A 13,295-nucleotide genomic window follows, 5' to 3' on the forward strand; every position below is an offset into this window, starting at 1 on the left:
GCACACCCAAGGCTGAGCACCCACCCCCCCCCCCACCCCCCCCGTCCCCTGCTCGCACCACCCCTCACTGTGTTCGGCACACCTCAGCAAGCTGGGCACAAGGGTGCAGACCCTGGAATGTTAGGCATTCCCCACACTGAGCAAGAAATTGCAAAGGGCAATGTAAACATTTAAAATGCATTAAAGCGCAGCTGGGCATTGTAGAGAGAAGGGGCAAGATGCTGGGGAGCCTTGTTTGTGTTGACAGGGTGCCAGACACCTAGCTCCAGTCCCAGGCCTGGGGCCGGGGTGGGGAATGTTTCTTTAAGTAGGCAAGACAGGCAAGCTGCTGTGCAAGACTCTAGAAAAAAAGGCGAGCTGCTGGGGTAGGTTTGGGAATGGTCGGCAAGACAGGCATACTCCTGAGTTGCGGAACACTCTCAGCCCTGGTGGCTATGCCCCTCTGAACCTCTATTTCTCTTCTGATAAAATAAGGCTGTGCCCCTCAGGGAAGGGCTCTGTCATCCCCAACAAGGTGGTCTAGTAGAATCAGGGGGTGAGGGGAGTGATGGAGCCAGCGGCGGGGGGGAACTACGTGACTTCATGGCTTCCGCTAAATCAGCTTTGGCTTCTGAGGCTGTACAGGACGGTTGAAGAAGGTCCCTGCAGTGCTGCTATTTCTGACATGGGAAAGGACTGCCTTGAAGTCTCAGTTACATGGCACAGACAAATCCCTTTTCTTCCAGAAAATTCCTCAGTGCCTTCTTAGGGAAACGGCTCAGAGAGTCAATCTAGGTCAGCCTCTGGTCCCCCCACCTTTCTCCCTTCACTCTGAGTGACAGATGCAGCTGATCTGCCAGAACCTGGCCTGAGCCACATCCTTCTGACCCCTGGGGAGGTACCAAAAGTCGCAGCTCACAGCTTCTGCAGGGTCTGGAGAGCACACAGCTCTCAAAAGCCACTTTGACTGAGACCACATTTTTGAGTTCTCATCCGAGAAAGACAGACATCTGGGTTGACTGGAAAGTTGGCAGCTGCCCCATCTGGCTTGGCACCGGCTGTGTCAACCCCAAGGCCCCTTTGCTGGGGCAGGCTGGGCTGGCACACGGCGCGCGGCCCGCAGTGGTGGGCCCCGGCTGTTTGCCACGAGACCATCTCTCCGTCTGCCTGGCGTAGGATGAGTTCACCCCAGAATCCAGGCCCCTCCCTGTGTCTCCAGGGAGAGCTGATTCTCTTGTTCGTCCCCTTCAAGAAATTCTGCGTCTTTCCCTCTTAAAAACAACAAGAGCCGCCAGGTACTGAAGTTTTCCACTGTGCCGTGCTTTGCACCTACGTGATCTCATTTCATTGTCACAACCAGCGGCAAGCTAAGAATCTTTATCCCCATTTGACGGAGGAGAAAAATGTAGCTCAGAGAGGGCTGAGGAACTCGTCGAAGGTCACACAGCTAGGACAGGGGAGCTAGGATTCAAAGCACAGTGTGTCTGATTCTTAGGAGACCAGGATCTCCCTAATCATTCTGGGGAGGGGGCCGTTGGGGCAACCTGAAGACGATACAACTCAGGATGCTAGACCAGGATTCTACAGTCAATAGGGTGCATCCCAGGACTGTATTCCACGTATACATGAAGGACAACATCCTGCCAGAAGATTGGACTGAACAGACAGGCAGGGCAGCAACCTGCAGTGCAGGCCTGAATTAACAGAGATGCGTTGAAAGAAACATCCGGGGGTTGCGGGGGAGTGGGCAGGCTTGTTCCGTGTGGTTTCAGGGCGTGGGCAAAAGCCAACATGTGGGTGTTTCTAGTAGGCAGAACTCAACTGGAAACTGAGCAGTAGGGACAACTTATTAAAAACTGCAGTTGCCCAGCAATATAATGGGATGTTTCCAGAAGTCCTGAACTCCCTGCCACGAGGAGTATGCCTACCAAGAACAGGTGTGTGGAAAGGAAATTGATTTTTGAGGGAATATAGGTTTATATATACATCCGAACATTTATTTGAAACTCTCAATAGAAGGAAAGCCTTGGTTTGGCTGGGTTTTGCCATGGCCCTTGCCCACAAGGAGTGTTCCAGGTGTAGGTCTGTGATGCCAGGCCCCGAGGAGAGTGGGCATGTGAAGGTGATGTCTGAGGAGGCTGGAGCAGAGAGCCCTAGGGCGAGTCATGGCAGCAACACTCTCATCACGTCCTCATTAGCAGCCCTTTACTCAGAGGATGTAATTCGCGCCGAGCACCACGCGAAGTTCGTTCTCATTTCCTTGCCTCTTAACAACATCTCTAGGTGGGTGTTACTATCTTCATTTTACAGATGAAGAAATTGGGCCTGAAACTCCAGGTCTATGTGACCCCAGAGCCCTGCTTCCAATCGCTCTGTAATCCCCTTCCTCTGCTTCTTGGCTTAGGCATTCAATGAGCTAGAGGACCCCGGCTGGGGGAACAGCTGTGCCGGGGTGGGGCTCCTGTTCTCTGTAACTCTGGGTCAGACACCCAGTCTCCTGCCCTAAAGAAATGAGATTTTCAGAATTCCCATTGTCGGGCTGATAAAAGCCGTGATTCTTTGGCTCGAAGCCTCCTGGGAATTGTGACTCAGCTCCAGTTAGCACCCTCCCTACCCTAGCAGGGGTGTCACTGACACGTGGCATCTCTGGCCTGGAGAGCCCTGGGAGGGATAGGGTTAGGGTGGCGGAAGCGGCGCCTGTCTGAGCCAGGGCTCTGACCAGACCCCTCTCCACCTCGCTGGTCATGGTGACCAAGACACCCACTCTGGCTCCGGAGCCTCCCGAGGAAGCAGTCAGAGCCTGTCTTTGGGTGGCATTTCCACAATCATTGCAGGATCCATTAGGACTCCACCAAGGAGGAAAATCTGGAATAATGGACATTATTATAATTACCAATATGTGACACGCATCACGCTCCGGGTTTTGCACGCCTGTTTAGTGTTCACAATGACCCTCTGAGAAAGGAAAAGTCATCCCCATCTTGCTGATAAGAAAGCCAAGGCTCAGAGAGTAACTTGCCCAAGTGTCTCCAGCCAGTGAGGGGCAGCAGGCCACCTTGCTTTCCTCGAAACTGTGTTTCGGGAAGGAAAGAAGGAAGGAAGGGGGGGAGGGAGGGAGGGAGGGAGGGAGAAAGGAAGGAAGGAAGGGAGGGAGAGAGGGAGGGAGGGAGAGAAGGAGGGAGGGAGAAAGGAAGGAAGGGAGGGAGGGAGGGAGATAGGAAGGAAGGAAGGGAGGGAGGGAGGCTTGAGGAATACCTACAGGTACTGTGCCAGGCATTATCATTATGCTAGCTTCAGTCTGACATTGGTTGTTTCAGTAAACAACCAGTTAATCCTCACAACAACCCACGAACTGAGTTTCTGTCCCCACTTCTACAGGTGAAAGATCTAAGACCGAAGGAGGATAAGAAATGTGCCCAGGTCACACGGCTAGTCAGAGTGGAGCCAGGAATTAGACGCTAGTCTCGCTGCCCCAGCACCCACACTCTTTCCACTGCTCCCGGGGAGTCAAAGTTTCTATCCAGCTTACCCACCTAAAGTCTACAGATCAAGGGTTCAGCTCCAGCCTGCTCACGTGCCCCTGTGCATCAAACTTAGCCTTGTCCAGTGTGTGTGTGTGTGTGTCTGTGTGTCTGTGTGTGTATCTGTTCTCTGGGCAGAAGGGTGTGTGGCAAGGGACCCTCCACATCTCCCTGCTGCAGCCATCTGTCATCACAGATTGAGATCAGCATGGCTTGTAAACAGCCCTGTGGCCAGACATATGGCTCCACCGTCTCCTCCCCGAGCTCTGTCTCGGAGTCAGGGCCAAAACTGTCTCCAGCAATCAGTTTGCTCTCGTTGAGGCCTCCTTGGGAATTCCAGCAGCCAAGGGTGAGAATCCGCAGGGTGGGGGCAGCCTGCAGCCAGGGGACCCTCTGCTTCCTTCCCCATCTGTGAACAACCAGGGTGCAGCAGTGAGTGGACAGGGCTGGGGTCCGGGGCCAGAAGACCTGAGTTCCAGGCCCGCACGGCCCAGGTTTCCTGACCAGGAAAGTCATGCATGTCTGCCCTATGTGCTTCACAGGCACTTGGTGATGTTCAGACTCCTTGGAGTTGAGGTTGAATCCAGCTGACCCCTCAGCAGCTGTTTTGGCTTCTCAGGTCAAAGTCCAAAAGCTGCAAGACCACTTCCCAAAAGAGCCTCTCTGAAGCACCCACAGGAATCCCAGATCAGCCACTCTCTTTTTCCAGATCCACAAGTCCTCTGCTCTCTACTCTTGACTTATCCTTGATCTGGCTGAGGGGCCATGGGAGGCCATGTTCTTCACTATTTCCTTTACCGATTCTACATGACGCTTTGGTTGTACACATTACGGAGCATCTGCCCAGCATCTGATTACTTCTTCTGACCTCCTTCTGGGTGTCCCTGCCTTTTTTTCGCCACTCACTCTCCTGATCCCTTGTTTTAAAAAAGGGAGAGGAGGACTTCTCAGGAAGGGTCATATGCTTCCTGCTGGGCAGGCATCTCCCTGTGGCCTCTGGACCCTAAGATTCTTGGCCTAGACAACTCCTAAGGCTCATCATGAATTCGTTCATTCATGTATTTATTTGTAGGCAGTAGAGGGGAATAGTTCAGAATTTATGCTCTGGAAGCAGATGCATAATCCCAGCTCAATCCATCAGCTGGGTGACCTTGGGCATGTTTCCTAACCTCTCTGTACCTCAGTTTGCTCATCTGTAAAATGGGGATAATATTAGTATCTCCAAGGCCTGTTATGAGGATTAGATAAGTTATTACCTGTAAAGCTTTTATAATAGGACCTAGCCCACAGTATGAGCTATTTTAGTGTCTGCTATTATTACTCATTCCATTTTGATTGCCTATACTGTTCCGTGTGCTGTGCTTGACTCCAGAGACATAGCAATGACAAAGAAGGCAAGGTCCCTGTCCTCACAGAGCTTATGTACTAGCAGGGGAGATGGACAAGCAAACCGGCAGCCACAGCACAGTCCATTAAGCATTACAGCAAGGGAAGGCCTACGTGTGCTGGGAGCACTCGGGAGGTGCGCCTGGTGATACCCGCCCTCTCCCATCACTGCCGAAATCTCACTCAGAGCCGTGGGTGAGTGCTGAATTCTCACCCCAAGCCAAGGTTTCTCCCTTCCATGTGCTCATCTCAACTTCGACTTTCTTTCCCCCAAAGATATATAAGCAGATTTTTCTGGATTGGCTGCTGCACTTGGTCTTACAGAAGCTGGGATCCAGCGCCCTATAGGAGGCCTCTGTGAGGTTTGAGGAAGGGGGCTGAGGGCCCTGGTTCGGGGTGGGTAGGGTGCAGGGTGCTGGCAAAAATGGGTGTCTCACGAGGAACGCTGGTTTTGACACTTCTTTCTCTCTAGAAGTCTGCCCTCACCAAGGGCTGTCCAGCCGACAGTTTCTCTTCAGGCCAGTGAGAAGGCAGAGTCCTCTCAGGAGGAAATCACTTTCTAGAAAAAGCGCATGTTTCCAGACTAACGGATGAGCCCCACTCCTCTTAGTTCACGCATTGCTCAGCTTCTCGGGGTACCCTGCAGGTGCCACAGCTGGTGCCCAGCCTTACTGTGATCCCAGCTCTCTGCCACCCCTCTCCTGCTCTGTAAAGAAGCAAGGTCCTTCTGCCTACCTCCTCCCTCCTGGTACCACCTTGCTGCCCTGGCCTCCTGGCTCCCCCCTCCCTTCCTCTCTGGCTGTAGGAGGGATGTGCCCTTGGCAGCCAGAAGCTTGGTTGCAACCCCGACTAGGCCCCCTCTGAGCTTCACCTTCCTTCCTAACCTGTGAAACAAACAGGAAACAGACAGGAGAAACAGACAGGACAATATGCACCAAAGGCCTCAGGCCTCCAAAGCCCTGTCCAGATGTCCCCTTGTCTCAGTTCTCCAGGCCCCTGGCATCAGCCTCAAGATATTCCTTCCCACCTTCTGCGCCTGCATCTAATCTGCTTGCTTTCTGAGTTTCTCCAAACAACTTCCCCTCTTTCTTTCTTCCTCCCCATCTTCAGTTCATGCCACCAGGCCCCGGGCCAGGCGCTCACATTTCCCGGCCTCACCCCATCCTTTTTCTCAATGTCAGCATTTTCAGAATACTCACTTATCGCCACACAGCGGCCTTTTAGGCTGAAGCCTAGTTCCCATGTGGAAGAACATGCAAACCCTGGGGAATACCATCTGTGGCAAAAAAGAAAAAATTACAACTTCAATTTACAGTTCTTTAATCTTAAAAAAAAAATGAAGCTTTACTAATTTACGTCCTCACTTGATCTCTATGTCAGACTGTTGCAAGTGTCCTCAGGGAAGTGTGGGGCTTCCAGGGAAACACGGCACCTCCTCATGTCTGTCTTTGGTATCACAACATGTAATGCACGACAATGCCCTGTTTGTGGGGTTTTTCAGTTAGGTTGTCTAGTTTTAAATAAAGCAGCCCTCACCAAGTGGAGAAATGACTCTAAAAAATTCTTGCAGAGAAACAGGATTTAAAAAATGAGGGGCTTCCCTGGTGGCTCAGTTGTTAAGAATCCGCCTGCCAATGCAGGGGACATAAGTTCGAGCCCTGGTCCGGGAAGATCCCACATGCCGCGGAGCAACTAAGCCCGTGCGCCACAACTCTGGAACCTGTGCTCTAGAGCCAGCAAGCCACAACTACTGAGGCTGCGCGCCTGGAACCTGTGCTCCACAACAAGAGAAGCCGCCGCAGTGAGAAGCCCGCACACCGCAACAAAGAGTCACCCCGCTCGCCACAACTAAAGAAGGTCCGCACGCAGCAACGAAGACCCGACGCAGCCAAAAATTAATTAATTAATTATTTTAAAATCCTCTTTTAAAAAATAAATAAATAAAATAATATGAATAATCCTAAGCGATCCTTTAAAAATGCAATGCTGACACTTCTCCTCTGACACGTAATCGGCCATATTCCAAGGTAAAAATAATGATGACCTCTCAGATGGGACCCAAAATGGACCCCAGGAGCCAAATGATCAAGAAGTCTATATAAAATACAGCTTAAAAAAAAAAATACAGCTTATATCTACTATTGTTAATACCAGACTTTGCCTTCAGTGTATAATGTGCCCAGAGATAACAGCTAATGACAGAGTAAAAGCTATCTTGATTAGAAAAACATTTTAGAAACTTCCCTGGCAGTCCGGTGGCTAAGACTCCGCTTCCAATGCAAGGGGCCCAGGTTCGATCCCTGGTCAGGGAACTGGATCCCGCATGAATGCCACAACTAAAGATCCTGCATGCCACAACGAATATCTCACACGTGGCAACAAAGATCCCATGTGCCCCAACTAAGACCCGATGCAGCCAAATAAATAAACAAATAAATGTTCAAAAAAAAAAGAAAACATTTTAAAACACTGAGACACTCACATTTTGCTGTATAACTGGATGAAGGTATAGGTATTATTAACATGTCTCTTGGTATTTGCAAGAATCTATTTCAGCAATAAAATATATGAAGAACTGTCTATTGCATAAGCCACTAAAGGTTGAACCTGTTTAGAAGATAGAAGACCTACATTCTCCACAGTAAATGACTTCTTGAATAAAAATAAGGTTTACCCAATAACTCTATAAGTACAGCGGCTGATGTTAGGACCAGCAAGGCAATGGAGTTGGGGAATGCTAACTGGAAAGTCCCCTCCCCGTACCCTTCATAGGCAAGGTATTGCCACAAAGAAGTCAAAGCTGGGAGAAGACAAGCTGTCACAGGAAGTCATCATGCGGTTAACTTCATAAAACAAGATCTTTAAAGTCTAAAGGTATCTTTACGGAGCTTCATCCTGGAATAGTGTCTGTGGAAATGCCTGTGCCCCTTGAGAATTACTGGCTATGTCTTGGCAAAGGAATCATCAAACTGAAAAAGCAGTCCTTCTTCATTTTTTTTAAACAAAAAGATGGGTGTTCCACATTTCCTGCCTTTTTCTGTGATCACAGGCAGCTGTCAATAGTATACTACCTGCTAGCCCTTTTCAAGAAAAAACATCTTCAAAAAAAAAACACCTTCAAAGCACTTCTTTGGAGGTTGACATACGAGTCTGACCCTCCAAGGTAGTGGAGATGTTTTCCCTGTTTTTACTGAATGTCAGTTGTTTTTGTTTCTTTGTTTTTGTTTTTAAGCACACTTTCTCTCTCTCTCTCTCTCTCTTTAAAGTAAGAGGAATGGTGTGAAATCAAGATAGGACATATATCAGCACCAAAATACTGACAGTTATTGCCTTATTGGCCCGTCTGGACTCAGACCACTGCCCAGTTTTGTTATAAACTTTAAGCGGGGCTGCTTTTCAAGGAAGTTGTGGTGGGACAGAGCCTTTTGAAAATGAATGTTTGGAAAAAATGCCATCATCCTGTAATTTGCTGCTATAAATCCTCTCCACTTGCATACTTGAAAAACTCAAGAACTGGGATATTCTAACTCTTTTTGACTTTGTAAAAACAACTAACTGACCTCAGGGAACGTGAAAATTACTAACCAAATTTCAACAACAACATCCCGTGGTTGGTGAATGTGAGTGAATGGATATCATGGATTTATAAGTGCAATCGATGGCGAGCTTCTTCCAGGATCGGGGGGCTTTGTCAGCTAGGGTGGCATTCAAACCAAGTATCAGAATAAACTGAACTTAGAACCAGACTGTGAATTGTCATATTCAGATGTTTAAAAGCTAACAAAACAACTAGAGTTGTGTAAGATGCAGCCATTGGGAGAAAGTGGGTGATGGATGCACAGGACCTCACCGTACTATATTTTGCAACTTCCTGCAAATCCATAATTACTTCAAAAACAAAAAGTAAAAAAAAAAAAAACACACAAGTTTGTTCAATCACATGTTATATTGTATAACATTGATATCATATAATATATACTGTATCTAATAACTATATGACTATATTATTATAACTATATATACAAGATATATAGTCACTAGGTATCATTTTTAGTAATAGCAAGGTGGGCTGAGAGTAGCCTGGTGAGAGCCAGGGAAGGGATTTCAGCTAAGGAGGTGCAGCTACCCAGGGCAATGGCTTGGGGGGATGGGGCCTCACAGCTGCAGAGTGGGCTGGACATCCAGACTGCACCCCACTTCCCAGCATGGGTGACAGAGGAGCCCAAGGGCCCTCCAGTGAAACCTGTCTGTATCTTCAATCCTTAGCCTCCCCAGTGATTGAAAATGGCCAGTTGGAGTGTCCCCAGGGGTACAAGAGACTGAACCTCACTCACTGCCAAGGTAAGAATAACCAGGGACAGGGCTGGGATTGGGGAAAAGAAATAACAGAGGCTTGATGATGCGGGAAGACACCCACATCCCCAGATAGAAGGAGCAGCCGCCACTGTCTGAGTGGTCCCCACTGGGCAGCTCTAAGCCCCGGCTTGGGGGAGCTATGGGGGCTGCTGCTTCCAGGGGCCCAAGGAAGTCAGAGGATAGCGATGGGGCAGCTGAGAAAGTGCCTGGGAGCCAAGCCCTCCCCTCCTCCCCATCTCTACCCACCCCCACCCAGATCTGGGTGTGTGACTCTGTAGGGCTGTGTTGTGCTGTATCTCAAGGTGCTCCACGGTCCCCGCACATCCACTCGCCTCCTGGGCTGCTCTCCCTGGAATGGGAAGACTTTTAACTCCAGGGTGGGAGGTCAAGTCAGCCTGAGTTGGTGGGGACCACTATGGACTCTTCCCAGCAAAGCACCTCAGCTGCTCAGGCCTCCTTCTCGCAGCCGGGAGCGGGGAGGGCACAGGTGAAGGGGATGGAGGGGGAGTGGGGGAGGGGGACCATAAAGCACAGTCCTTGGCCTTGCTGGCCTGGCTGGTAGGCTCTGTAAGGCCAGCTGAGGCCCAGGTGCTCTGCATTAGAGGCCCCCAGAGGGGCAAGGCCCAGGGACACCTCAGGACAGAAGAGCGGGCAGGGGGGAGCTCAGCCATGGCTCTGAGCAGGGAGCCCTTGTTGGCTGTGGACCTGGCAATAGGTGAGATATGAGCTGGGCCTTCCGGCCAGTGGGAGGCTCCTGGGGTTGAGGCAGCTGCCCCTTTGGAGAGCTTTGGGAACTGGACAAATCACTGTCTGTACAGTTCACTTTGCTTGAAGCTAGGTTAGAGACGGGGTTGACCCAGATGGTCTCCTAGGTCCCCTCCCCGTGGAGGCTTCAGGAAAGAGGAGTCTGGGGCGGCTGAGCTATCTGCCTGTGGGGATTTCTGGCCCATGGATAAGAACAGGTGCTTGGACCCGGCAAAAGGGAAGACCTCTGACCCAGCCGAGCCCAGGCTTAGCCTCCCTCCAGGGCAAAGAGGCAAGGACCTCACGGACAGTGGGTGTGGGGAGAAGTCGGTATTTTTGCCCTTAGAGAGTGCGATGGGGCTGCTCATATCTAAACTGTCCTCAGCGTCCTCTCCGCCTGGCAGGTTTCCTAGTCTGCAGTGTTAAAGTTATTCCCAGGATCTCGAATGTGCTCTCTGTCCTTCCTCCACCAAGCCCACAGGATTCAGGATGCCAAGGTGCCCTCCCCAGGAGGCCCTGCCCCTGAAACCTCCCCCTTCCCATGTCTGTGGCTGTGGTCTCCCTGTCTGGGATGGGACCCGCTCATCTCTGCACCTGCAGGCACCATCCCTCCTCTCTCCATCCTTCTCTCCTACTTCCACAGGCTAATTTTGGGGTATTGCTATGATCTGCATACACTGTGCTAGGTGTTAGTTCACAGTGATGGATGAGACACAGCCGCTGCCCCAGGTGAAGACAGATGCCTTAACAATTACACACTGTGAGAGAAGTGCTCTCGAGAGAAAGAGGCACTGGGTGCTATGGGATCCTATGGTGGGGCCCCTTCCCAGACTGGAGGATCAGGGAAGGTTTCAGGTGATACCTGACCTAGACTTAAAAAATGAATGGAGTTGGCCAGCTAGAAGGGGATGCGGGCATTCCAGGCCGAGGTATGAGTATGAGCAAAGGAGCAGTTTGGGCTGGCTGGAGTACAGCCAGTGCACCCACAGGAGATAAGAAGCGCATCCCAGGGTCTCATCAGAGCCACCGGCCCACCCACAGGCTTTTGGAAAATGGTGGAGGGCATTGGATACCAGGTGAGGGTTTAGAAGCTCCCTGTAGGAGGTGAGGGGGAGCCCAGAAGCTTCTCAAGCAGACATGAGGCAAGTCAGATTTGTGTTTAGACATCACTCTGGCCATAGACTGGAGGCAAACGGATCAGTTCCCCTTCCCAGCTCTCCCTCCCAATAGAACGTCCTGCTAAGCAGTAGGTCCCCTTGGTGCCCAAGCTGAGTCATCCCTCAGCCCCTTTATTCCTGTACCCAGTGCCAATTTCCCCAAAGCCTGTGAATGAGCAGGCAGCCCTGATGACACTGGGCTGCCATGTGTCATCTCCTGGCACTGGAGGTGGGCGGCCATCACAGATCTTCCATGCTCACCATCATCAGCAAAGGTGCCATTGCTAAGAGGGCCCCTGACTTCTTGGAGCTCAGAGTGTGAGCACTGTGATTTCCCCTGTCCTCCTAAACCTCTGCTCCACCTCCCAGCACCCGCCTCCCTCCTCCCGCCTCCTCGTCCTTGCCGGGGCCCCTCCATCCTGCAGCTTCTCACTGTGGACATGGTCCCTGGATCTTGGGTCCCGCAGAGATGCTTCAGGGTCTCTCAAGGAAGACTGAATAGGAGGGACTGGGCAGCCTGTTCTCCACCCTCCAACTCAAACTTTGCCCTCATCTACTCCCCCTGTTACGTCCCAGGATGCCGCTTACTAGTTGAGTGACTTTGGGCAAGTTACTCCTGGAGCCTCAGTTTCCTCACTTATAAAATGAGGCCGTGTGGACCTACTTGATAAAACTGTGAGAATTAAATAAGGTATCTTATGCAATCCACCTGGCATACTACCTGGCACGAGGCACTCAATAAACATTAGCTCTTAATATTATGACCATTATTACCATTTCCTAGACCCAGCGATTCACAATTTTTATCTCATTTTATCCCCCTAACAGGACTACATCATCGTTACTATTATTATCCCCACTTTACAAATGAGAAACTGAGGCCCAGAGAGAGGGATCACACTTAGTAAACGGCAGCTCTCTTATTGCTGTCCTTCTATTTGGAGAATCATAGGAGAACTCTGCCCCGACCCCTCCCCTCCATCAGGCCTGGGTCGGGGGTCACTTGGTCATCTCCGCCAACCCTGCAGATATCAACGAGTGCCTGACCTTGGGCCTGTGCGAGGACTCGGATTGCGTGAACACCAGGGGCAGCTACCTGTGCACCTGCAGACCCGGCCTCCTGCTGGATCCATCCAGGAGTCGTTGTGTGTGTGAGTGCAGGCGGGACCCAGGGTGGGGACGCTGAGAGGCCAGATGGGACTCTCAAGGTCCACGGGCCAGACTGAGAGCAGAAGTGCCCCTAGACCCTATCGCAGAGTCCAGGGGCTGCTCCTCCACCTGGAACTGGGCCCCAAGCACCAAACCTGATCCCTCATCCTGCTGGGACGGAGACAGTCACTGCTTCTCTGTTTTCTTTATGTATTTCTTTGAGGGCTTTGCAGTTTGGGATTTTCTACCTCCTCTGTTTTTTCTCTCATCATTACTGTCCCATCTGTTGCCTCATCTGCTTGGGGAGGATGTGTGTCGCCCCTGCTGTGATGTCTGGCTGAGCTGTGGCTGCCTCTTCCAGTGCCTGAGCTTAGAAGCCTGGTCCTTTCACTGCAGACCTTTCTTAAGGAGCCTGCCCATAGCAGGAGCAGCACTGCTGCCGGCCCCGGGGCCTTTCCGTAATCCTGCGGTCCCCGTGTGTCCGTGAGCGCGTACGTGTCACTAGTCGTATCAGCATCGTGTCCATGTGTGTGCATGTGTGAACACCCAGGCCGCTGTTTCCAGTGACCTCTGTGGTTTCCAGCTGGGAGAGGCCCAGGCTGGCAGTGCCTCCCTCCACCCGCCACTCCCCATGGCAGAGCTGACGGCACAGCCAGACCAGGGAGGCCTGACCAGTACTGAATAAAACCAGTCCCGACTGGCCTCTGCAAAGTAGCGACCCAGGTCAGGTGGGCCACCCAAGGCGCAGCAGAGTTCCCTGTGGCCGGCCAAGCCCTCTGTTTGTGAACCGCCAGGTACTGGGTCTGGGGAGGCCACAAGATGAACAGACTCCAGCACCACCCAGAGGGAGCACCCATGTGAGGGAAAGACTGGACCCAGCATCGCCAGGGCAAGGAGGTAGTAAGAAAGAGCCTTAAAGGGACAGCAGAGAACGAGGGAACCCAGAATGGGGAGAACCCAGCTGGCCACTCTCAGGAAGAGTTCATGATGACTTATTTATTAG

At 51.4% G+C, this 13,295-nt stretch overlaps 1 protein-coding gene across 1 annotated transcript in view; it reads left to right on the plus strand.

Annotated features, from left to right (window-relative positions):
• LTBP2 (latent transforming growth factor beta binding protein 2) overlaps positions 1-13,295 on the plus strand; it is a 96,006-nt gene that overhangs the window by 53,951 nt on the left and 28,760 nt on the right. Inside the window, exons 10-11 of the mRNA XM_065871400.1 lie at positions 9,153-9,227; positions 12,172-12,294. Of these exons, the coding sequence (XP_065727472.1) occupies positions 9,153-9,227; positions 12,172-12,294 (198 nt within the window). The remainder of the gene's footprint in view (positions 1-9,152; positions 9,228-12,171; positions 12,295-13,295) is intronic.

Source organism: Phocoena phocoena, chromosome 2, assembly GCF_963924675.1.
Source record: "Phocoena phocoena chromosome 2, mPhoPho1.1, whole genome shotgun sequence".
Lineage (NCBI taxonomy): Eukaryota > Metazoa > Chordata > Mammalia > Artiodactyla > Phocoenidae > Phocoena > Phocoena phocoena.